Source organism: Gadus morhua, chromosome 10, assembly GCF_902167405.1.
Source record: "Gadus morhua chromosome 10, gadMor3.0, whole genome shotgun sequence".
Lineage (NCBI taxonomy): Eukaryota > Metazoa > Chordata > Actinopteri > Gadiformes > Gadidae > Gadus > Gadus morhua.
The window spans coordinates 19,182,258-19,208,632 of NC_044057.1; the positions used below are offsets into that span (position 1 = coordinate 19,182,258).

The 26,375-nt window shown below is 47.6% G+C and overlaps 1 protein-coding gene across 1 annotated transcript in view; it reads left to right on the forward strand.

Moving 5' to 3' along the window:
• Positions 1 to 26,375, forward strand: part of drp2 (dystrophin related protein 2) — a 67,338-nt gene that overhangs the window by 13,800 nt on the left and 27,163 nt on the right. Inside the window, exons 2-11 of the mRNA XM_030368078.1 lie at positions 705 to 861; positions 5,250 to 5,370; positions 6,719 to 6,830; positions 7,767 to 7,923; positions 9,397 to 9,543; positions 14,761 to 14,839; positions 19,994 to 20,054; positions 22,434 to 22,495; positions 23,494 to 23,568; positions 25,578 to 25,779. Coding sequence (XP_030223938.1) covers positions 705 to 861; positions 5,250 to 5,370; positions 6,719 to 6,830; positions 7,767 to 7,923; positions 9,397 to 9,543; positions 14,761 to 14,839; positions 19,994 to 20,054; positions 22,434 to 22,495; positions 23,494 to 23,568; positions 25,578 to 25,779 — 1,173 coding nt within the window. The remainder of the gene's footprint in view (positions 1 to 704; positions 862 to 5,249; positions 5,371 to 6,718; positions 6,831 to 7,766; positions 7,924 to 9,396; positions 9,544 to 14,760; positions 14,840 to 19,993; positions 20,055 to 22,433; positions 22,496 to 23,493; positions 23,569 to 25,577; positions 25,780 to 26,375) is intronic.

A 26,375-nucleotide genomic window follows, 5' to 3' on the forward strand; every position in this document is an offset into this window, starting at 1 on the left:
ACACACACACACACACACACACACACACACACACACCACTCCCCTCCCACCCGCACACACACATACACACCATACACTCATTACAAACACACACACAACCACACCATACTGCCACACCAAACACACCCTCCATGCCTCATGGGATGTCCCATGCTGCAGGCAGGTGGCAAACGGACTCATCACCCCTCTATTGGGTTCCAAGTGTGCGCCAGCGCACCTGTGAATAGCCCCAATCTGCTCTACATAATACTTCGAACCTGATTGATTTCTTGTTGTGCCAGGGCTGCAACAAGGAATCAATACACGGCCAGGGCCGCTTATTGGCTAAGACACACACACACACACACACACACACACACACACACACACACACACACACACACACACACACACACACACACACACACACACACACACACACACACACACGTATAGATAGTTTTGTTTTAAAAAAACACATTTCAGAATGAATCTTCGAAGAAATTACTAACTTAGAAAAACAACTGAATTTATTTTTTTGATATATTCAGTTACTGAACCCATTATTTAGTGCTCAACCGATTCTGTTTCGTGTGTGTGTGTGTGTGTGTGTGTGTGTGTGTGTGTGTGTGTGTGTGTGTGTGTGTGTGTGTGTGTGTGTGTGTGTGTGTGTGTGTGTGTGTGTGTGTGTGTGTGTATGTGTGTGTGGGTTCCTGCGTCTTTAGGGTGCGGCTGGAGGCCTTCTCGGACAACAGTGGCAAGCTGCAGTTGTCCCTGCAGGAGATCGTTGAGTGGCTGACCTCCAAGGACGAGGAGCTGTCCCAGCAGCTTCCCATAGGGGGCGATGTCAGCGCCGTCCAGCACCAGGCAGAGTTCCACCAGGTACCGTACTCGGATCGTACCCCAAATGCTACGGTCACATAAAGCCTACGATTAGACACTAGTGTGTCTAATCGTATCCCGACTACGATGAAGTGAGTACAAATTGCTACCGAGAAGTATCGGGTATATCCTGTCATCGGAAATCAAGTTTCGGGCTAATAATGTCTTAGCGGGACTCGTTTAATTCACACCGAGGCAGAATCTGCCTTAGGGGTCTGACAATGTCCTGGATGCCCTTCCCTTTTCCCTACCCGGAAGACTGTGAATGACACTTCATCTCCTCCATGGAGCAGCCTGCCCTCCCCTAACAACTTCTAAGCTCCTATTACTCAGCTGTCTGTCAAAATAACGACTAAATTCCAGGATGCATCAGTCAGTCTGGCTTGTTATCGATGAACGGATCGATCTAGGGGGGGAGAAAGATGAGGTAGGATTTCACTGTGGTTTCCGGACACTCCAGCAGGATGTCTTCATTAGTTTTTACTGATTCTTGTTGAATTACCTTGTTTTGTAGCGCTGCTTTAATTTGTTTGGGTGTGTGTGTGTGTCTGTTTTGTATGATTGTGTGTGTGTGTGTGTGTGTGCGTGTGTGTGTGTGTGTGTGTGTGTGTGTGTGTGCACACTGCTTCAAGCCAAATTGATCATGATGTTATATACATTTAAAAGTGTCCAAGCATCACCAACATTGATGTCATTTGAAGACAATTAAAACATTTGCTCACCAGCATCCATCACCAGAGTTGACGTTTTTAATCGATTGTAAACTAAATGTGGAATTGAATGGATGCCATCCACATCTACTTTCACCACAAGCTGATCAACGATGCTTGCCTTCAAGTGAACAGTGATTGGATACTTGATGCTTAAATGTTTAAACGCTGACTGGTTGCTATCAGTCTCTCTGGGGGGTTGGGAAACAAGGTGATATCGTTGGATTTAGTGCAGACGCAGTTGTCTGACCGTTCTTTATGATGAACTAAGGGAACTAAGATGTTGTCTCCCGGTTGAAGGTCACCTTTTCTATTTATTTTCCAACTATCATTCATGTCCTGTCAGTCATCTGCTTCAGGAGTGAGTCCCCAGGACACCGTTGCTGTCGCATGCTGTTTTTTAATATCCTGAGAGCTCAATTCTCTTCAGGGGTGATATCTTTCACCAAGTGGACCGGGCACTGTCTCGTCACTCCCTTCTTCTTTGCTTCACCAGCCCACCCTCATTGGTATGGGGTCTATTGGACTTAATTACAGCAATCTCCCCCACACTACTGTTGGTTTTGCTCCCGCGGTGAGCGGGAAGATTGAGGTCTCCACGGAAAACTTTGAATAGGCCTGACCTCTCCGTCTCTCATCAGGACCGGCTCTCATCTCAGCGAGACAATTAACAGCGTATCTGCAGTATAATAAATAGCTGTCAAATTGTTGATGGGTACGCTTGCTTGCTATTTATATTTCTTTGCACTGCCGTGATCCTTCTATCATGACGCAGTCCCCTTTGACCTCATCTCTTTGTTAATTTTCCACCTTATCTCAAAGTCAGGTGCTACTCAGTCAACAACACCGTTGTTTCTCTCCCACTATGAAACAAACGGATCAAGTTTCGGAAAATTATGCATTACGTGATGCACACGCTTGTGCCTCTCATCTCTGACATGCTTTCTCCTCTCTTCTCCCCTCCTCTCCCCTCAATCTACTCTCTTCTCCTTTCTGTCGTCTCTTATCTCCTCCCCTGGTCTCCTCTCCTGTCCACCTCTCTCCTATGCTCTCCTCTCCTCTTCTCTTCTCTTCTCTCCTCTCCTCTTCTTTGCTCTCCTCTCCTCTCCCCTCCATCTCCTCTCCTCTCCTCTCCTCTCCTCTCCTCTCTCCTCCTCTCCTTTCCTATCGTCTCCGCTCCCCTCCATCTCCTCTCCTCTCCTCTCCTCTCCTCTCCTCTCCTCTCCTCTCCATTCCTCTCCTCTCCTCTCCTCTCCTTTCCTCTCCTCTCCTCTCAACCCTCCCATGTCCCCTTCTCCGCTCTGTCTTACATCATAATCCCGCCCTGTATATTGCTTTTCCTGTGTTCATCTCAGTCGTCCCATTTTCAGCTCGGCGCTCCTTTATAATCCACGAGGCCTAGGCTCCCTTAGCGTCTGGTAGCGCTCAAAACTTTCTTCTAACAAAGCGGAGAGGGAAATTGCATCCCAGTTTTCTATGGAGATTGCAAGCGTTTAAAAAAATTTGAATTATTGATCTTAAGTGGATTTCTTCTAATGTTTTTGTGTGTGTGTGTGTGTGTGTGTGTGTGTGTGTGTGTGTGTGTGTGTGTGTGTGTGTGTGTGTGTGTGTGTGTGTGTGTGTGTGTGTGTGTGTGTGTGTGTGGAGGTGGGGGTGTGGGTGGGGAGGTGGGAGGGTTGGTGTAGAACACTCACTTGTTTCGGTTGCCATGGCAGCACTTCTGCATCCTCAGAGGGCAGCAAACAGGTTGATGAAGTCGTTCCACTCTGCTTCACTTCCCCGCTGCCATACATTATGTATCCTAAGCTAACGGAAATCTGTCCAATTATGGTTCTTTCTAGCAAACCCGAAGAACCCACATCACCCCACACACAAACACAGACATCCCCAGCCCCCTCCCCCCCCCCCCAGTGTGAAATGAAGCTGGAAGGAAAGCTTCAATGCCAGGGTCGGTTCAGCCGAGAGAGAGAGAGAGAGAGAGAGAGAGAGAGAGAGAGAGAGAGAGAGAGAGAGAGAGAGAGAGAGAGAGAGAGAGAGAGAGAGAGAGAGAGAGAGAGAGAGAGAGAGAGAGAGAGAGAGAGAGAGAGAGAGAGAGAGAGAGAGAGAGAGATTTATTAGATTTGTGACATAATAATGAAGAAGGAGAAAACAGAGGCGCGTTCAGGGGCGAGCCAAGATCAGAGAGAGAGAGAGAGAGAGAGAGAGAGAGAGAGAGAGAGAGAGTAACCGGTTGTCCCGGTGGTTGTGCGTGTGTAAGTGCGTTCTGCGTGATGCTTGCCCGTTCAGCATGGCGTCCTGTTTGGGTTGATGTGAGTGCTGTTGTCAGCTCTGCTGGCCAGTCGGTCCTGGGGTTTAATCACAGTGGTAACAGAAAAGAAAAACCATTCCAGTCCATGGCGGCGGCGCCCTGCAGCTGCTCCTCCCAGCTAGTTGTGGATCATTGTCTCACTGAAACCCGTTTTTTTTTTCACACCGAGCCAAAGGATTGAGCGCACATATTTCTATCTTGAATCAAAGATACTTGCACTGTGTTTCTGTAATGAGGCTGAAGGCTGGAGTGTTGCGATGCAGCAGGATTTTGGATTTTGTCATGTCTTACTTTCTTCAGATCCCGTGTCTCAGTGCACATTTGTATGTGCGTGTGTGTGTGTGTGTGTGTGTGTGTGTGTGTGTGTGTGTGTGTGTGTGTGTGTGTGTGTGCCCCTGTACATGCTTTGGTGTGTGTGTGTGTGTGTGTGTGTGTGTGTGTGTGTGTGTGTGTGTGTGTGTGTGTGTGTGTGTGTGTGTGTGTGTGTGTGTGTGAATGCATGTATGTATGTATGTAGACGGGCATGCAATCATGTGCTTGTGTGAATGAGTGTGTATCCGTGCACATGTGTGAGTGAGTTTGTCCGCGCGTTACTGGCATAGTGAGAGTTGTCAGAGGAGGGCCAGAGAGTACACACACCAGGTAATTGCCTCTTTCTTTCTGAGGCACCCAGCTGAGTCTCCAAGGACGAGCCCACCACCCTACCCTGTGGCTAGAGAAGTAGTGTGACGCTGTCTCGGTCAGAGCTCTGGTAATGGTTTGTAGTCAGCGATAGGTCCCTGGTCCACTTATTTTTTCTGTCTATGTATCATTTTGCTTTGTACGTTACGTGTACAGCCACCATGGGTCCCCTGAGAGTGCTGTTTAATTAAAAAATATTAGAACGAGTATTATTATTGTAATACACCAGATAGCTTTCCAGTGCAGTCAGAGGAATGACGCACTACAGCGATGAATCAGATAGCGGACTCACTGTGTTTTGATGTGTGTGTTTGTGTGTGGATATGTTGCATGTGTGTGTCTATGTTCTTCGTGTGTGTGTGTGTGTGTGTGTGTGTGTGTGTGTGTGTGTGTGTGTGTGTGTGTGTGTGTGTGTGTGTGTGTGTGTGTGTGTGTGTGTGCGAATGTGTTGTGTGTAGCAACACTTTATCTTTCCTTTTCCATCCCCTACCTCCTTTCTTCTTAATCTTCACTTGTATACACAACACACCCACCGACACACCCACCGACACACCCACCGACACACCCACCGACACACACTCACACACACACACACACACACACACACACACACACACTCACACTCACACACTCTCTGTCGCCCCTCTCGCCCCTCCCCCCCCCCCCCCCCCCCCCCCCCTCCCCGCTAGGCCTTCGTGGAGGATGTGAAGTCCCGGGGGCCCTTCATCTACTCGGTGCTGGAGTCGGCCCAGGCGTTCCTGGCGCAGCATCCCTTCCAGGAGCCCGAGGAGTCCCTTCCCGACGGAAAAGGTCTGGCCCCCCCCCCCCCCCCCCCCCCCCCCCTCTTTTGCAGCCCCGTGCCAGCCAAAGCATTACGCTCACAAATCCACTCCCAAAGCCCCAAGAGTTCATTTATAGCCGGAGTGCCTTGCAGGTGTGCCCCCACTCCCCCTCTCCCCCTCTCCCCCCTCCCCCTCTCTCTCCCCCCCACCTCTTAGCTGTTATGAGCAGTGGTCTGCCCTCTGATGTCATACTAGGGAAGCGAAAGGGGGACAGGGGAATCGTCCAATTAGATCTTGCGTAGCGGCTCTGCAGTAACATCTGCTCAGATCAATAATACGGTACGATGCGCTGTCCTCTCACCCACTCGTAAACCGGCCAACGGGTGGCCCCCCGCCACGGCCAACGGCTGGCCCCCCGCCACGGCCAACGGCTGGCCCCCCGCCACGGCCAACGGCTGGCCCCCCGCCACGGCCAACGGCTGGCCCCCCGCCACGGCCAACGGCTGGCCCCCCGCCACGGCCAACGGCTGGCCCCCCGCCACGGCCAACGGCTGGCCCCCGCCACGGCCAACGGCTGGCCCCCCGCCACGGCCAACGGCTGGCCCCCCGCCACGGCCAACGGCTGGCCCCCCGCCACGGCCAACGGCTGGCCCCCCGCCACGGCCAACGGCTGGCCCCCCGCCACGGCCAACGGCTGGCCCCCCGCCACGGCCAACGGCTGGCCCCCCTCCACTGCTGGAGAGTGACCCAGAGCCCCCTGCCACGCTCTCGGCTAGCGCTTTACTCCTGGACCCTTCTTTCTTTTTTTTTTTTTTTCTTCCTTCCTATCTCCCTCCCTCCCTCCTTCCTTCCTTCCTTCCCGTCGTCCTTGCGTCTATCCTCCCTCCCTCCTCCCTCCCTCCCCTCCACCCTTCATTCCTTCACTCCTTCCTTCCGTCTATCCTTCCTCCTTTCTTCCTTCCTTCCTTCCTTCCTTCCTTCCTTCCTTCCTTCCTTCCTTCCTTCCTTCCTTCCTTCCCTCCTTCCTCCTCCCTCCCTCCCTTCCTCCCTCCCTTCCCTCCTTCCCTCCTCCCTCCCTCCCTCCTTCCCTCCTCCCTCCCTCCGTCCCTCCCTCCCTCCCTCCCTCCCTCCGTCCCTCCCTCCCTCCCTCCCTCCCTCCCTCCCTCCCTCCCTCCCTCCCTCCCTCCCTCCCTCCCTCCCTCCCTTCCTTCCTTCCCTCCTCATTAAACTCATCCCTAGTCTCCCTCCCTCCCTCCCTCCCTCCCTCCCTCCCTCCCTTCCTTCCTTCCCTCCTCATTAACCTCGTCCCTAGTCTCCATCTCTCCTCCTCCCGCTCGCCAGTCTTCTGACCCCTCCTCCCTGCTTTGTCCTCCCAGAGCTGTCGCCACGACGACGGGTGCTGAACGTCAGCCGCTCGGTATGGAAGCAAGCCAGCGTGACCAGCGACCTGTGGGAGAAGCTGACAGCGCGCTGCGTGGACCGCCACAGGTCAGGCCCTGCCCATCCCACACTCAATCCCCTTCCTGAGGAGATGGTTCAAAGTTTCAAGCGATTTTCTTTTTAAGAGAATTTTATCGTCTTCATTTTTCTCTTCTGGTTGTCGGGGGGCACCAGGGGGATTAATAGGAATTGTGAAAATTGTTCGCAGGAAATAACAAAACAAGGCGAAAACATGGAGTTTGGAGATAAACTCTAACAGGTCTCTACCAGGGTTTGAACTCATGCATAGTTTATCCAGTATGCTTTGGCGCTGGCAATTTCATTGTGTACAGTACAGAATACAAGTGAGCTTTTTCTCCATGCATCTGCACAAAAACGATATTGATGAATTGCTTTTAACTGATCAGACAATGAGGCCACTTTGTCCCATGTTCACCCCAACACATTCCGCCCAGCTAATAATGAATGTTTATGGAAGTTCATTCCTTTATTTAATTGGTAGCTTTCCTTTATTTAACACAGTAGTTGGGCCAGAGTTAAATGGCTACATTTCATCTGCGGTCCTTGGGTAGGAAAACCCTAAGAGAGTACACCACTATTTAGCATTAACATATGATAGCGTTACACATGTCTATATACTGAATATACAAAACATACTCTCCAGAACGGAAAACGGTGATCGAATTAAGATTTCTTCTTCAGCCTTGTGTTCCAGCCAAAAGGTACCGGGTGAAATCCGAGTACCTTCACAGCCTTACCCCTACCTGTTCCTAAACATATATCACTGACTAGATAGATGACTAGATGATAGAAAGTAAAAATTCACCCACACACTCTCACACACTCTCTTTATGTATCACAAGCACAGCAATAAACAAGGTCAGTGTCAATTAAATGCAAAATAGCCCATAAATAGTTAGCTGGTAACCACCCACCGTCTGAAAGGGGATTAGTTCGGACTGACCTTTGCCATCCCCCATTCAGGCACATGGAGAGGACATTGGAGCGTCTGCTGCAGACCCAGGCCGCCATGGAGGAGCTGGACGTGGCCCTGGAACAGGCGGAGGGGGTCCGGGACGCCTGGGAGCCCGTGGGGGACCTGTTCATCGACGCTCTGCAGGACCACATCGACGCCACCAAGGTAAGGCACCCGGCATGGGCACTGCATCACCGTATGGACAGAGAGAGGCCTCTTTTAAACGGTTGTGTTTATTTATTTATTAATTGATTCAATACTAGTATGTATTTATCTAAAAATGTATATATATTTCAAAATATACTTTATTTTATATTTCAAAATATACTTTATTTTGTATTTTCTTTTATTATTATTTAATAATAACTTGTAGTGCTCACATGTATGATTCAAAATCTATAGACTCGTATTCTCAGATAGGCTGTTTAATGATAGGCTGATGATGATTTAATGATGTTTAATTATTATTTATTTTTTTAAGAACACAATGCCGCAAGGTTTGGATCGTTTTAGTCAAAGACACCGTTGTAGTACTTTACCGGCGTCCCCTGAGGAGACCACCTTTTGAGGTGCCAAGACGCACCCGAAAAGATCCCCTTGTAGCTGAGAGAGGCCAGCAAACTAAAAAAATCGGCTTTCCTGCCAGAGAGAACATCACATTGATCCTCTGAGTTTTTGATCCCGAACATCAAAAAAATCAGAATCAAACGAAAAGAGTCCCGCTATGTTCTTCTCTGTGGGGCCGACTCGTTGGCGTGACACAGTCACAGCTGTAATGATGGCGTGAGGTGTGAGCTGGATCCACCCACCACCTGCCCCATGCCGGAGGAGTAATCTCAGTGTTTTGTGACAGAAGAAGGGGAACGAAAATGTCGTACTTGACAGTCGTGGACACGTAGCGATGGGCCGCAACTGGTTTGATTCGTTGTTGTTGAACAAGCGGCGGGTTCATTGGTTTATTCATGGTGGAGTGGTGGTGTGTGTACCACTGCTTAGTCACGGTGCCCGAGAGGCCTGCTGTAATTACAGCAGAGCCGTTCATTGAAAGTGAGGACACTTGACAACCATCATGTCACTATTTAGTCTGCTGTCACAGCCAGCACATGTTCAGTGAAAAGGCCTCCGGGACACGGCACTGGTGTGCGTGTACGAATCGTCTGTACACGCACATAAACAAACGACCAGGAAAACACAAACAAAAGGAGCACCATGCACACACTTATGTACTTATGTACACACGCACACATCCGCTCAAAACATTGAGGATAACATGGCACGCACACAGCACAGCAAGATATGTATAACAGTATTCAATGCACACCGATAAGGAAACGCTAAGCTGGCACTAAGCTCATTGCTGAAGCACGTCCTTGGATCAAGACAAAAGCGTGAATTATGTTTTTAACGAGCCCTGTAAAAATCCCCAAAACAGACTATATTTACATGTCTTTCTTCCTCTCTCCATCCTTCTCTTTTTCAAACACACACACAAACACACACACACACACACACACACACACACACACACACACACACACACACACACACACACACACACACACACACACACACACACACACACACACACACACACACACGCGCACACACACACACGCACACACACCAACGCATCCACAGTTGTTCAAGGAGGAGCTGAGCCAGGTGAAGGAGGGGATGAAGCACGTCAACGACCTGGCTCACCAGCTGGCCATCTCGGACGTCCACCTGTCCGTGGACAACGCCCGCGCCTTGGAGCACCTCAACAGCCGCTGGAAGCTCCTTCAGGTACGCCCTGGTGCACGGCCTTCACCCAGAGCCTTCCCCCAGAGGGGAGGGGAGGGGGTGGAGAGTGGTTGGGCGGTGGCGTGTGTGTACGTACTGTACTTGTTGTTACATAAATGGCGACTGGTGCACTGGGAAAGGAGTCGTACCGAATGATGAGCGCTTTGATGGTCCAGGGATGTCCAGTTTATAGTCATGGTCACCGCCATGGTCACTGCCATGTCAGTGCTTTTTATTTTATATATATATATTAGAGCTGTCAGTTAAACGCGTTATTAACGGCGTTAACGCAAACCAAATTTAACGGCGTTAAATTTTTTATCGCGCGATTAACGCAATTATTTTATATTAAAAAAAAAAAAAACTTTTTTTTTTTTTTTTTCTTTGGCTCAAAACAAAGAAGCAGTAGCCTGACTGCTATGTTCAAATGACATTTGTTCAAAGCAGTCGTTTAATTGCACTATAGGCTCTTTTTTTGTATCGGCCTGTTTTGATCAGTGTATATGCCAATGTTGTTATCAATAAAAAATCATTTGCACAAGGCAAGCCGATGCACTTCACCATGTTGATAAGAGAATTAAAATGAGAAGATTTATGGGACAAAAAAATCAAGGGATATTTAGCATAGAAAAATAATTTGTGATTAATCGCGATTAATTAGAGTTAACTATGACATTAATGCGATTAATCACGATTAAATATTTTCATCGCTTGACAGCTCTAATATATATATATATATATATACATATATACATATAGAGGATATGTAGAGGATATGTAGAGGATATGTAGATCATTACAGGCAGTGGTTAGAGAGAGGATGCGAGTTTATTGTGCTCTCAAATTAGCCATTAGCCAAACTGCAAAGTTTGTTTTCATCCCTTTTAATGTCTGTCATCTCTCTTGGTTACGATCGCTCTCTCTTTCTTGCCCCCTCTCCCTCTCTCTATCCCTCTCTCTCTGTCTCTCTGTTGCTTTCTCCGCCTGGACCCGACGCAGCCAAAGGAAGCCTCTTTCATTTCCTGGCGGAATAGACGGGCAACTTGCCTTGGGAGCAGTGTCTGCACACGTCAATACACGTTCAACTTTCTCCTTTGTGCTCAATGTTGGCTCAGTTGGCCTTCAGTGAGGCCATGGTCTGCTAGGACCGGCTGAGGACCACTCGGCTTCAATTTGGGGGGCATGAAGGATCTAGATTTTAGTTTATCTCAACGCACTTTGTAGTGGGGCGCAGGTGTGCTCTAACGTCTTGAATGTGTTTTTTCCTTCCATAAAAGGGAATCATAATCGGTGGTTGTAAGGGACTTTGTAGCCTTTCGGGGGTTTTAAATTGTCCGGGAATCCTTTTTCAGCCTGCGCTCTTGATAACACCCTGTTACTGCCAGATAACCTTCACCAGTACATCTTCACACGGCTTCCCCCTCGCCGGCCTCTGTGCTTTTTCTACTATCGCATTCTCTTATTCTAGCTAGCTATTGCTCTCTCTTTGTCTTCCTTCCCTTCCCTATGCATTTCTTACTTTTCCTTAACCTCTGACTCTCACCGCTGCCTCTGTTTCTACCGCCTCTCTTTTCTTTCCTTTGTATTTCTTCATTTTTGGCCTTAGCATAGACCAGGGCTATTCAATTATAAATTCAGTTGGGCCAGATTTTCAAAACAAGAAATTCAGTTGGGCCAGACATTTTCAGCAGCAAGTAATGACACATTTTGGACCAACACAAATGAATGTATTGAAAAACACAAACGTTTTATTAACTGTCATATCTGAAAAAGTACATGAATACATCTTTGGTAAATCTGACCTAGGCAAGACTCTTCAAACAAAATAGTGCACAATATTAGGCCTATCAATAGCCAGTTTCCTTTTTGAAACAAAATAAAATAAATAAATGTCATATCTGACCCTTAAGCAATGCAAAAGGTGCATTGAAAACAAAATAGTGCACATTTATCAGAGGTTTCCTTATTTAAATAAATAAAATAAACATTTGGGTCACATATTAAAACAAGCATATCCCCCCTGGGATCAATATGCCAAAGTGCATGAAAAAAAACAGAACCAGGCATATTAAAGCTTAGTAAACCCAAAACAAGAAATAACTAAGTAGCTTAACAAACATGAATACTTTGTTACTCACTTAGTAACACATCCTTTTGTTGCTATGTATGCAACAGTTTCACTGCTGAGTTCTCACTGGGAGAAGTGACATCTTTTGTTCTGAATGACAGCAGTGATTCTGGGCTCATAAGATGTCAATGCAATTCGAAGGCATTCATGACATGTACCGTCAGACAGTGAGCAACGAGAGCTGCTTTTAATTGAGTTCATGTGTGTGACGCTTGATTCCCATGTGTATGTTGAGCCAAACATACTGAGCACGAGGACTGCTGCTCTCTTGACGTTAGGGAACTGATGTGGTCTGACATTGGTCCAAAACCTGGCAGGCCCGTTGGTGCGCAGCTCCTGTGCCGTGGTTAAGGATGACCGCATGTCAACAAGTTCGAGAATGAGTTTCCCCATGTCAATGGGAGCAGCCAACTCATTCGCTTTTGCGGATAAAGCCCCTTCTATTACGACAGTGAACGGGACTCTGGCAAAGCACATCTCCTCTGTTGGCAAAGCAAGTCCATCCAATCGACCGGCCAAGTTTTCTTTTAACCTCGCAACGAAATCTGTCATTACAGTGGTAATGCGTGCCGGGGATAAGATGCTTTTGTAGAGCGTCGGAAAAAATGCAACATTCGGCCTGTGCTCAAGTCAGTCCCGAAAAGATCCAGTTTGACTTGGAATGCGCGCATCTGTTCCACCAGTCTTAGATCACAGAGACGCTTGAGCGCTTTGCCTTTGGAAAGCCTCCTGACGTCATTGTGCAAAAGCAGGTCACGTTGCTCAGCAGACATTTCTGACAGCAGCATGCGGAATAAGCGGTGTTGGAGTTTTGATGCGGAGGGGATACAATTAATTGTGGCCATCATGCTGTCCATTGTCGACTTGAGCTCTCCGCTGACCGTCTGATGCACAATGCGGTGTAGGGATATCATTTGAGGTGCAACAGCGGACCAACGTGCAGCCAAACCATTAACTTTTCCCATCATGGATGGAGCCCCATCCGTTACAAGCATGCACACACGTCTCATATCAAGGCCAGTGTCTTAAAAAAAAGTTGAAATCTTCTCAGAGTACCTCGCTCGAAGCGTGTCCTTTTAACGGCAGTAAGCTGAGCAGTTCTTCTCTGAAGCATTTGCCGTCAAAATAAAAACGGACATATATGCACAGTTGGGCGGTATCCGTCTTATCTGTGGACTCATCTACTGCTATAGACATGACATTAGCTTTCTTCAGGTCTTCTAAAAGCGTTTCGAACACATCGGTAGCAAGAAGTTGAACCCTGCGAATATTTTAGGTGTCTGACACGGGTACGTTTTTAATGGCAGAGGTCACGCTTGTTTTTACTTTGTCGTCCTTTATAACCTCATTCACGACAGCCAGAATGCACTCTTTCATGGTTTCAGAGTCTGTAAATGGCCTTTTCTTTTTTTTGCCAAGATCCATGACACACGAAGGGAAGCAGCTGTAGCTCTCTCTTGGGCCGTGCATGTCCGCATCATAGTAGCACAGCTCCGGGTGTAAGATGCCAGCAAACTCTGCATCTTTGCAGCCCCCCCCTTCCCCCCCCCCCCCCCCCCTCCCTCGGGAAAGCTTGAGCGGAAAGTCGGGTGTTTATCAATGTGGTGTCTCTGCATTATTTATTTATTTTTCTTTTACTTTTCTATGCGCTTTTTGCGGTACCACGGGCTGGGCCACTCGGAAGGTGCTTCTGGGCCGGATGTGGCTCGCGGGCTGCCATATGAATAGGCCTGGCATAGCCCCTACAGGCTAATCTTACAGCGTTCAGACTCAAAGGCAGTGGCCTTATAGACTACTAGTCCACACATCCAGAAGGACAGAATAGCGCTGCGTTGCAGGCTTTTATATGTTTTGAACACATCCTAGCATTCATCCACCATCAATGTTTGAAACGTTTCCCTTCATCTATTCTTCCAACAGACCAGACTTTCCCCATATCTTTAAATGTCATTCCATCCCTTCCAAGTTTCTTTTTGTCTTTTGCAATCTTGGGTAATTCAATCGTTTGTCTTCTCACGTCTCCCTGAATTGCCCGTAGGACCAACAGAATGCAGTGTGCTGCAAAATTTTGCAGTAACATCACCACGCTACGTTAAACAAAGCTCTCTTTTCCTTTTGCTTCCTGCCCCGGACGCATCTGGCTTCAGATTGCATTGTTTGTGTTTTTGTGTATTTTTGGACTAGGAATGCAATGTTGTATGCACCCTGAGCAGTGTTCCCTATTTACTTACTTAAGTTCCGCAGCCATAGTAACAACACTTTTTTTTTTTATGCACTCTGTCTTCCTTCCAAATCAAACTGTTATCCGCCCTTGACTTGTCTGTCAAGCTCTTTGCGGTTCTGTGGTTCCTGAACTTTCTTTATGCGACACTTGAAAGTGGTTTGTTTGAGAGAAGGCTCTTCCGTGTCTTCTTGACAATGATTTAGTAGCGTGTCCACTGTCCAATGCCTTGCAAACACAGCTGGATTAGGGGCTGCCAAAAACACATCGGTGAGCACCGCAACTGATGAGAAAAGCCAGAAACACGCAACAAAACTGCAAAATTCCTTTTGGAGGGTTGATTTCCATTTTTATTGATACACATACGGTGGAGAACCCCCTGGCGTCCCCGATCCTCTTTCATCGCTGATCCTGCGGTGTGTTTCAAGACGCTTACAAGATTAACATCATAAGAATTACATGGAGTGTTTAAATAAGGCCTTATAAAGGCCTTTCATACAACGTGGAGGGAAATCGTCCATTCTTTGAGCAGAAGCAGGTGCTGTTTGTCGCTGTAAATGTGTGTGTGTGTGTGTGTGTGTGTGTGTGTGTGTGTGTGTGTGTGTGTGTGTGTGTGTGTGTGTGTGTGTGTGTGTGTGTGTGTGTGTGTGTGTGTGTGTGTGTGTGTGTGTGTGTTGATGCAACTGACTGTCTGCAAAGAAATAGGAGCTGTATGAATCCCTTTGGTTTATTCCTGTGCATATTTTGTGTGTGTGTGTGTGTGTACTGTGTACATAATTGTTTGTATGTGTGTGTGTGTGTGTGTGTGTGTGTGTGTGTGTGTGTGTGTGTGTGTGTGTGTGTGTGTGTTTGTGTGTGTATCTACTCCCAGGGGTCGATAGAGGAGCGGCTGAAGCAGCTTCAGGACGCCCACCGAGACTTTGGCCCGGGATCGCAGCACTTCCTCTGCAGTAAGAAGCCCCTCCTCTTCCTTCCCTCGCACCACGCTGTGCCTAGCATGTAGCGCCAGGGATACGCCGTTGCCACGGCAACGTCTTTTTATGAAACTGGATGAAGCTGAGGGCTCCTACTGCCCGTTGGGCCAAAGGAGGGGCACCTGTAGGCGGGGGCATGGTCCGTCTTCATCGGTCATGGGGAGAGAGGCGGGGTGGTGGGTGGGCCGGGGTTCTGGTTCCTGGTGTGAAACCCCCATGCTTCTGAAGTCTCTCTCTTCCATCTTGCTGCTTCGTCCCTGCCCTTCAAAGGGCTTCCAGGGGAAACCAAGATGAAGGAGCCATGTGATTTTATTCATGTGTATGTTGAGGAATGAGAAATTATGCTGTGTGTGTGTGTGTGTGTGTGTGTGTGTGTGTGTGTGTGTGTGTGTGTGTGTGTGTGTGTGTGTGTGTGTGTGTGTGTGTGTGTGTGTGTGTGTGTGTGTGCATATGTTTGTTAAGGTTTGTTTGTGGAGGCAAGCAACTTTGTCTGTGTAATGGTTTATTAGTGTTGGCTCATGCATAATTCCTTGTAGATACATTGCGTGTCTGTGTCTGTGTTTGGAGGCATATTGTCCTTTGAAGTGCAGAAAATAGTAGAAAATAGTGTATTGTGATGTGTTTTCCCATTTCTTTAATATTGTTTTTGTAGAGCCACTGTTCAGGGAGTTATAGGGAGTGTCAAGAAAAAACATAATATACACACAAGAACAATTCTTTCCTTAAATTCAGGATGATCCATTGATGCTGGGGAACATGACAAAAGTCTGATTGTTTGAGATTCATTGAAGGATAAAAATTTGAGATTAACCATCTTGTTCTTTAGTACCATTGACATTTCTCCTTTCAATGGTCATCAGGATCTTCTAGACTTGGCCACTATAAACCATACGTACAATACCTCTATGATATACTTATACTGGATTTTGAGAACAATACCTCAGTCTTATTATGTAGAGTGGGTGGTTGATGGCTTGTTTAAGCAGCCTCACCTGGGCGAAATCAGACTAGTTGGATCCTAGGACTCTATTGCACGTTGACTAAGCAATGTGCAACAGGTTAAACCAGCCATCACCACGCACGCTAAAGGAGATCTGAAACATGGCAACATGGATCACCATCTTAATCTTAATGTATCATTGACTTCAAGCTCTACAATAAATGGGCTTCCAAAATCACCATACTGTGTCTGGATGAGCGCAGTAAAAGTCACCTAGGTGGCGTGTAGCCTGTTCATTGCTGCAATTCTACTTACATTATTTACACTAGTTGCTGCTCTACTATACCAAACTCTAGGATGGACCTCATCTGAGTCTGCAAAAAAGGAGCTTGCTTTACTATACTATGCTATTAATTATTCAAGGACAGCAAGGCACTTAGGCGTTTAATGCGTCCTCTTTGCATTCCCTTGGCCCCTACACATACACAACATCAGAATGATAAAATAGGTCCAAACATTTTCAATCAATATTTTTTCAGGGCTTTGGTCCTGAATATTCAGGGTAGGGTGGTACCATCAGCTCCAGGTGACTCCTGCTTCTGACCCAGAGGGACTCAGTCTCTCTCGAATGTTGCACTAGTGAAATAAGACACTCAGAATACAATGGTACCAACAGGGGACGTTAAACTATCACCAACTCTATTCGCATAGTGTTGTCTCGGTCGTCATCAAAGATGTGTCATTGAGGCTGAGCAATCCAGTGAATTTCCGGTGTCGAGTGACTTATGGTTGTATATGACAGGTGTTTAATCTCTTTCCAAGATGAGAGAGACGATATGTGGTCCAGTTGCTGTTATCCTTCTGCAGGGAAACCTGATTAATTTCATAGAAGAACTACTCTGCCTCCCTTGCTGAAGGGTGCGTTGAGTCGACCTTTTTGTAACTTTACGTACCATCAAATCAATTTCTCATGATTAATAGACATAAAGGATCAAATGAAACATGAATATGATAGTCATGTGTTGAGGTGCATTGATAAGGAAAATAAATCAGCCTCTGTGGCATACATAGTGTAACAACTGACCCCGATGTGTCCAGCTGCGGCCCCCTGCTCTCGCGCGAGGGAAGCCAGAGATGGCAGTGGAGGAATGCGTACGGCATCCCTCCCCTCCAGCGTGCCCCATTATAGTGGAGGCTCTTCAGCTGGTGTGCTCACACTCTCCAGGAAGACAAAAATGCTGTTTGTCAGCAGAGTGTTGCATACAGCCTCTGGAAGTATGCATAGTCTATTCTATTGCAGCACTGTAGGCAGCAGACTAAAGTTCATGGCTGGGCTGCGCAGTGCGAGGAAGTGTCGAATCACTGTTGCCTGGCGACCAGTGCGCTAGCCCGCTGGGGCCCTCCAGCTCGGAGGGCTGAGGAACAAGCCCCTGTTAGCATCGCGGCGCTAGCATCACAGTCAGAGCCAGCAATGGACCCACCGTAGACCAATGTACTCAACACAACACAGGTCAGCACACACTGTGCACTGGCTTAGAAGTAGAGCTTGAAGGACGGGTGTCCAACCACCAGCTGTTCGCTCCTCCTCCTCCTCCTGGAAATGCTTGTCAACGTAGCTTTACAAAGACAAATACAAAGCACGATAGCTGTAGTCAGGAGTCACCCGGAACACATGCGTGCACACTGCCCTCTGAGCTCAAAGTTCTGGGCGGGGCGAGTGTGTTGCTTGACGAAGCACAGTGTCACAGCTTCCACCTTCATCCTGGTGAAGAGGCGCCGGAGGAACTTCTGAGCGTTCTGTCAGAAACCAGCAGGTCGGTTCAATGTGTTTACTGCTCAAAGGACGCAATACAAAAGAGAGATAAGGAAGCCCTCAGTCGTACCTTCTCGGAGTAATCCTCACTCTAGCCAAACTCCTCTCGATGGAGCCGCTTGCCCTTGTAAGAGCTCTGACCCTGCCAGGATTAAAGCGGTCTTACCCTGCCAGGATTTAAAGAGCTCCCTCAAAAGCGTCCTCTTGGGTGCCTGGATACGATCCTGGCGGGGGAGAGACTGTTGTGGACAGAGTTCGGGGGCTGGTGATGCAATCTGGAACAATCCCGGCTTCCTGTTGGAGAGTGAGAGGAGGGGAGGGAGGGAGGGAGAAGGAGTCATATGAGTTGATGGCACGTGGGAGGAGAAGATAGAGGGGAGGCGAAGAGAGGAGAGTATTGCAGACTGAGAAACGGGTACTGATGAGGTTGGGGTGACAGGAGGAGATGAGGAGGAGGATAAGAGAGAGTGGAGGTGAAGAGAGGTGTCACAAGCAGACCTGAGGAATGGGGAGGGATGAAGTAGAGGTAACAGGAGGAGAGGGGAGATTCATTTGATGAGTCCTATAAAACCACAGAATGTCCAGGGCTGTTCCTCCAGGTGTTCCTCCATGTTCCCCAATGGACGCCACTTGAAGAAAGGGGCATTTTCATTAGGCTATTTATACTATGATGTTTTATGATTGATAGGGAAAATATTTTATGCATGAGCGATGTTAAAAATCAATCAATTATGAAAAACAAGCTAAACATGTTTTAATTACTACAACAAACTAAATGGATGAAATAAGGCCCATGGCTTCATTGATAGATGCAAATATCTGTATAAAGCAGTATAGCAGTTGGCGTTAATCACAAGAATTAAGTTTAAGATGTATTTGTCGGCCTACCTGCATGGTACAGCATCCATCCATAAAGGCTGCTCGCTACACTGGGTAGAATCCTAGGTTTAACTAGTAATCTTCAACTTACAAATAATTAGCAAAGACAATTTTTAACGATCGCTTTAGCTTGGCTCTCCCTGCCTCTGGCGGTTGGGTGGAATGATGAAAGTTCTGCTCTCCTGAGACCCACTATTATCAGTTCCATTGAGCATCAGCATTCAATCAATCTCTCATTAAACTGAGAGAAAACATAAACTGACAAAATATATAGTTGATGGTTTGTTACCGCCAAAGAACATAGATCAATATCCCACAAAATACGTTTTCCTACAATTGCTTTGAAACTTTGCAATTATTTTTGACATTTATAATTTTGGCTCAGACCTAATCATGCAGCATTCAAGAACTTAGCCTTAGTTAAAGACTTACCAGAAGACAAAAAAAAACTAAAACCTCTCGTTTTCAGGACCGTTGCCAAACAATATGCTCTATTTTGTGTGTGTGTGTGTGTGTGTGTGTGTGTGTGTGTGTGTGTGTGTGTGTGTGTGTGTGTGTGTGTGTGTGTGTGTGTGTGTGTGTGTGTGTGTGTGTGTGTGTGTGTGTGTGTGTGTGTGTGTCAGAGTTTGTATTTGTCTGGGTGTGTGTGTGTGTGTGTATGTTAAGTGTCAGTATGTGTTTGTGAGTGTGTGGGGGGGTGAATATATGCATGTGTATGCGTGTCTGGGTGTTTGTGTGTGTGTAAAGTGTCAGTGTCTGGCTGTGTGTATGTGTTTGTGTGTTGGTGTGTGTATCAGTAGCGCCCACATTGCTGTCAGGCTTGCAAAGCAATGTCACACTGGGTCTTCTCTAACACCCACTGTCCCCACGCTGTCTGGGAGAGGGATGTCTGCGTCCACTCCCTATCTGCCTCTGCGAGCCAACAGCTGTGTATGGGAGGGAATGGTTTGTTTTTACGATCAGCGGTTTTTATCTGCCTAATTTTGTCAAACATGCTGTGTCTTCGGGTATTCCATCACGTATATAGCCTAACGTGTTGTATCGAAAAGCAGCGATGAGCAATTATGTGTGCGTTTGTGTGTGCGATTGCTTGTGGGTTTTTCTCTGTTTTTGTGTGTTTGTGTGTGTGTGTGTCTGTGTGTTGCCTGAATGCATGTCGTGCTCAAATGCCTGCGTCAGTTCTTGTTCGTCCCTGAATAACCCACATGACTTTCTAGCCGGCAGACTGCCTGGGGCAGTCTACCCACGCTACCCCCCTCCCCACCCCCAACCCAATCCACAGGCCAACAACTCCTCTCTCCATGTGTCCCTGTTGTTCTTTACCACACCTCACACTACTAGCCTCTATGTCTCCCTGGAAAGCCAGTACAGCGCAATGAGATCAATAACTGTTTGGCTTCTCTAGGCTTTTGTCGCTGCTTCAGACCCTCTGCTTTGACAAGGTCCCTTCTATCTCTGTTCCGGTGGTGACGTGGTATCTCTCCGTTTGTCTGACCAGGTTCTGTGCAGGTACCCTGGGAGAGAGCCATCTCTCCGAACAAAGTGCCATATTATATCAAGTAAGTTGATTCAACAGATGTATTCACGTGTGTGTGTGTGTGTGTGTGTGTGTGTGTGTGTGTGTGTGTGTGTGTGTGTGTGTGTGTGTGTGTGTGTGTGTGTGTGTGTGTGTGTGTGTGTGTGTGTGTGTGTGTGTGTGTCGGGGGGGCGGGGGGGGGGGGGGGGGGGGGGAAGCCATGTGAGTGTGTGAATGATCATGTCCCCCTCTTGCCCTGCATCTCACAGTCCAAAGCCCAGGGGCAACGCAGCGTGATTTTCGGTTCATAGGGCGACCCTAAAAGAAAAATGGAATGACATTTGTTTTGGAATAAAACTTGTGTAGCCGGGCAGTAGGTTTTCATTGGCTTCATATAAAGTATTACATTTTTGACACAAAAATCCCCAAACCTTATTTTGAGCGCTTTGGGCCGCAAAACGATTCACTTGCATCCTTTAAAATGTACAAGTCTCTTTTATAGCCTCTCTTACCTTATTTAAATGATTTCAGAGGAAGCTCTTTTAAATAAGCATCAATGGTAGCGAAGAAAACTATTGGAGTACTGTACACCTTGTTTCCCCTGGTGCTATTCTACTTAACTCCTTATCATTACCTGTACAGCCTCATCTTGAGGTGTGTGTGTGTGTGTGTGTGTGTGTGTGTGTGTGTGTGTGTGTGTGTGTGTGTGTGTGTGTGTGTGTGTGTGTGTGTGTGTGTGTGTGTGTGTGTGTGTGTGTGTGGCTTTTAGTGTATTTCTTTGTGCGAATGTCCGTGTTTACGAGCTGGATGTGTGTAGGTGACTGAAATTGCATTTATTAATGTGTCCATGCAATTATGTGTGTCCCTGCAAGCATTTATTTTGTACTTATGTAGCCCAACGTGAGGTTGATGGTTGTAGTTGTACACCTAAGTACCCTCCTCCCTCCCCTGCTCTCCTTATTCTTTATGGGCTGTATCCCTGATGATGGTGGTTATATATATATCTCTGACAAGAACTCCAATGGACACCAATCAATAAGTACTCTCCCTGGTAATGAACAAGTGCTTCTGCGAAAAACCTTCCCAAGCTTCTTGAAAAACGTACCGCTATGTTTGGTTTTATTATTTTGTTTCTTTTCTTTTATTCTTTTCTAAGGTACGATTTATCATTATATATATTTCTCTCAGTGCTCTCGTCTATTACCTGATGTGGGTTATGACTGAGTGCAGGCTCTGGGCACGTTGCTGTAAAGCATTATGTGTGTGTTTGTGTGTGTGTGTGTTTGTGTATATATACACTTCACGTGTGTGTGTGTGTGTGTGTGTGTGTGTGTGTGTGTGTGTGTGTGTGTGTGTGTGTGTGTGTGTGTGTGTGTGCGCGGGTTCACATTGTGTATGTGCGTGTGGGGGGGGTGTACATGTTGTGTGTGTGTGCTTGTGTATGTGTGTGTGTACGTACATGTTGTGTGTGATTGTGTGTGTACACATCGTGTTTGTGCGTGTGTGTGTGTGTGTGTGTATGTAAATGTCGCGTGTGTGTGTGTGTGTGTGTGTACTCTCCGTCTGTGTGTGTGTGTGGGGGGTGTGTCTCAGCTGGGATTTAATGAAGTGCCTGTGTAGTGTCTCTGTGTGGTGCCTGTTTCACGGCAGCCAATCACTCTTCAGCAGCGCTGCGCAATTACCCGTGGAGGCTGAGCCGCATCAGCTTTGATGCACCCAACGCGACTCCTTTGGCCCGTGTCACCTACGTCGCTTCTTTACAAGCCTGCGCTCAGTGTTTAACAATGCCTGTTCACCTCCACCTCCCCCATGGCCCTCAGTTATACTCCTTCACTGTCACATTGTTTCTATCTTTCTCTCTCTCTTTCTCGCTCTGCCCTCGCTCTTGCTCTCACTATCCTTCTGATCTTCCCCTCCTATAACGCTACACCAACCATGTTTTCTTTTGGCTACATCTCTTTTCGCCTGCATGCTCGTTTGTACTCTCTGGCTCTGTTTCTTTGGTGCTATTCCTCTACTTCGATTGTTCTGATAGTCTCTGCTTCTTCTCTCTCTCTCTCTCTCTCTCTCTCTCTCTCTCTCTCTCTACCTCTCTATCTCTACCTCTCTACCTCTACCTCTCTACCTCTCTCTAACTCTCTCTCTCTCTCTCTCTCTCTCTCTCTCTCTCTCTCTCTCTCTCTCTCTCTCTCTCTCTCTCTCTCTACCTCTCTCTCTCTCTACCTCTACCTCTCTCTACCTCTCACTCTTCTTTCTCTCTTTCTCTCTTCCTCTCTCTTCTTTCTACCTCTCTCTCTTCTTTCTCTCTTTCTCTCTTCCTCTCTCTTCTTTCTACCTCTCTCTTCTTTCTCTCTTTCTCTCTTCCTCTCTCTTCTTTCTCTCTTTCTCTCTACCTCTCTCTACCTCGCTCACTCCTTCTCAGCCATCAGGCTCAGACCACATGCTGGGACCATCCAAAGATGACAGAGTTGTACCAGGCGTTGGGTGAGTACGGCCGAGATCAAGTCGCCTCAGGTCCTGTGCACCACCCTCCCTTGAGAGAGGCATGGGCGTTGTTTCTAGTGTGTACAGATATTAAAAGATGAAATGTCGATACAAGAAATGTTTGATTGATGATTTATTATTTTTGATCCATACCACCATCGACCACAGCGACTTAATTAAAATCTAAGTCCAACAGAACATCAGAACTAAGAAGCAGCTATTAGAAGGAAGGCAATCGCATTGACTTATTAATCAACATTTATCTACGAATCCAGTACAAGGCGCTTGTTGACTGCTGTTTACTTTCGCGCAATAAAATTGTGATTAAACGGCTGTCGTTTTGTTAAATCTGATCCAACACAGGAAGCTGGCAGATGGAAGGGTGTGTGTGTGTGTGTGTGTGTGTGTGTGTGTGTGTGTGTGTGTGTGTGTGTGTGTGTGTGTGTGTGTGTGTGTGTGTGTTCGAGTGTGTGTTCGAGTGTGTGTCAACCCCCACCGCCGTGTGCACATTACAGCTAAACTATGTGCTCAGATAACATCTTCACCTAGCTGTGAGCTCCGTGCCATACACAAGCCCCGGATAATGACTAGCGATAAACAGAGAGGGGAGGAGGAGGAGGAAGAGCAGAGTGAAAGGGAGGGTGCTGGTGGGTGGCTGAACATGATGGGCTCACTCTCGGCTCACGGATGTGTGTGCCTGTTGTCCCTCATCGTGTTATTTACTATAATCTCTTTTCTCTCTCTCTCTCTCTCGCTCTCTTTCTCTCTCACTCTCATTCTCACTCTCACTCTCTCTCTCCTTCTTTCTCTCGCTCTCCTCTCTCTCCTCTCTCTCTCTCTCTCGCTCTCCTTCTCCGGCTTTCTCTCTCTCTCTCTCTCTCTCTCTCTCTCTCTCTCTCTCTCTCTCTCTCTCTCTCTCTCTCTCTCTCTCTCTCTCTCTCTCCATCTCCATTCCCCTATCTCCTTGTCTCTCTCTCTCTGTCGGTTTTTCCCATTAGCGGATCTGAACAACATCAAGTTCTCGGCGTACAGAACGGCGATGAAGCTGCGGCGTGTGCAGAAAGCGCTGAGACGTACGTGTTTGTCCCCGCTGCGTTTCTCCGCTTTGATTATGGATTGATTGAACAACCAAACAAACAACCGACAAAAGGGCCGGGCCGTATGGACAGAACGTATATTCATAATGATCTTCCTTTCTTTCTTTCATTTATAAATGTATTTATTCACTTAGATCCAAAGGGTAAAAGTTATAGCAATAGCTACGAAACAATGCCTACTATTTGTTATTAATTTAATTATTAATTTAATCAAAAAATAATAATCATGATGAACAAAAAATTCTCTCAATCATCTTGATTTAATAATAATTAAAAAAATATCTCCCTCTTTTTTCCGTCCGTTCCTGTGCCATTGTCATGGCCAGCTAATTGGGGCTATGAATTGCTCCATTTGCTTTCCTAAAGAGAAGAAAAATGGGGTGCAGCTAATGGTTGAAGAGTAGAAAGCCCCATTGAGGGGTCACACCTGCTAGTTTATAAATCCTTACCCAACCCCTCCTCCACCTCCAGCTCCTCCACCTCTTCCAGCTCCTCCACCTCCTCCAGCTCCTCCATCTCCTCCACCTCCTCTAGCCACTGCTATTTATGACCCTAATTCCATTCTCCTGTGCTGGCGGGCTGTCATACGTTTCCTCCCTCGTTTTTCACGGCCGATTTCCCTCCAGTACGCTTCCTCCGCACCTCTCTCTCTCAACTCTCTCGTCTCTTTATTGAATTGGCTTGAATGGAAGCTCTCTGCTCTAAAGCTGCCACGGCCGCGGTCATCTGTCCTGTCGACCCTCACTCCCGCTTCAGTGTGAGCATCTGATCTCATCTCCCTTCATGTCTGTCACTGCCTTTTCCTCTTCTGACCCTCTCTTCTTTCGCCTCTTTTGCCTCCTGCTGAGACATCCCCCATCCCCTCACCACTCTCCCCCTCTCCCTCTCCCCCTCTCTGCTTCTCAATTTCTGTCTCATTACACCGTGCTTGACCCATGAAAACAAAACGCTGCTGACTCTCTCTCCCCCTCCCCTCCCTCCCCTTTGACCTTATCTTTCTCCACCAGCCAACCTCACACCTCTCTCCTAGGGCCTCTGCGGCCCTATTGTTGAATTAATTATCCTGCACCTCAGGTTACTTTGATATCCTGAGAATATTCACTTCTCTACTCCCTCTCCTCCTCCTCCTCCTCCTCCTCCTCCTCCTCCTCCTCCTCACACCATATACAACTTAATGAATTGGTTCCTGCTACATCAATCTTAAATGCCCTTTGTATTTCCGTTGCAGTTCGGCCCTTTGTAGAGCTAGCTCAGGCTAGGGTCTCTCCGGAGCTGCCACTGTCTCATTAGTGCTCAGATGTATTTGTAGTCATCAGCCGCAGCCAGCAGGGAACTCCCCCCTTTTGGCCTCAGTCACAAGGGTCGGCTTGGCAAATCAGTTTAAAAGAGCAGCATCTAATTTGCGTTGATCCTCTGGAAACATCTGGCAGCACGTAAGTGGGTAAAAGGAGTAAAGGTGTACGAGAGATGAATGCGGCTATTTTGCTTGCTGGCTCGGGTGGGTGAACTAATTACATGTTTTGTGTGTGTGTGTGTGTGTGTGTGTGTGTGTGTGTGTGTGTGTGTGTGTGTGTGTGTGTGTGTGTGTGTGTGTGTGTGTGTGTGTGTGTGTGTGTGTGTGTGTGTGTCTGAGAGAGAGATAATTTGTCTTTGTGTGTGTGTGTGTGTGTGTGTGTGTGTGTGTTTGAGGGATACATAGGCCTGTGTGTGTACTGTGACTGTATGCAAGCATGCGTGAATCGTGACTGTCACTTTGAATTGTGTGTGTATGGTGACTCTGTGTATGAATGGTGACTCCTTATGTGCATGCCCACTGTGTGTGTATATACGTGAAGGTGAATATATATATATATCGCACCAATGCTTATACGGGTGTGTGTGGTTGTGTGTGTGTGTGTGTGTGTGTGTGCGTGGTTGTGTGTGTGTGTGTGTGTGTGTGTGTGTGTGTGTGTGTGTGTGTGTGTGTGTGTGCGCGCGCGACGCAGTGGACCTGGTGGCGCTGGGCAGCCTGGCGGAAGTGTTCCGGGAGCAGGACCTGCAGCAGGGGGAGCACGTGATGGACGTGGTGGAGGTCATCCACTCGCTGACCGCCCTGTACGAGAGGCTGGAGGAGGAGCGCGCCGTGGCCGTCAACATCCCGCTCTGCGTGGACATGTGCCTCAACTGGCTGCTCAACGTCTACGACAGGTGGGCGGGGAGGGCAACCGCCGGAAGGGGAGTTGGGGTTGTGTCGGCCTGTGGGTAAGCTCAGGTGCGGCTGTCCTAGGACTACTACTGGGGGGGGGGGGATTCAGTGTCTGGGATGGCAAACGAAAAAACTGCTGCAAGGTGCTGGAGCGAGGCCTTGTTCCCTGTTTCGTTACGGAGGGATTATACAGAGGAGATATTCATGGTGTGTGAGTGGATGAAGCTGTCAGCTGGGGATTCCGTGCCTTGGTACAGCGGCCGGTCGGCACAGGGTTGATTTCGGAACAGACTCTGTTTCCCAGTTTGCTACGGTCGGCCGAGTTTGTTTTCGCCAATCAAGCACTCTGGGATCCCCGCCTGCAGCAGGGACCCCAACACGATCGGTTCGAAGCGAAACACGGAGCAGGAGGAAGTGAAATTAACTAACCCGTTCACTCTGCCGTCAGACTGTTGATGTCAGTCTAAAGTCTGATTAGTGAGACTAGTCTACCGATAGTCTCTCAAGAAAAACCAGTGTCATACATGTGCTCTTTAAAAAAATATATGTTTTAGTAATTAAAAGGGGTCAATAGTAATAATAAACGAATATATACATA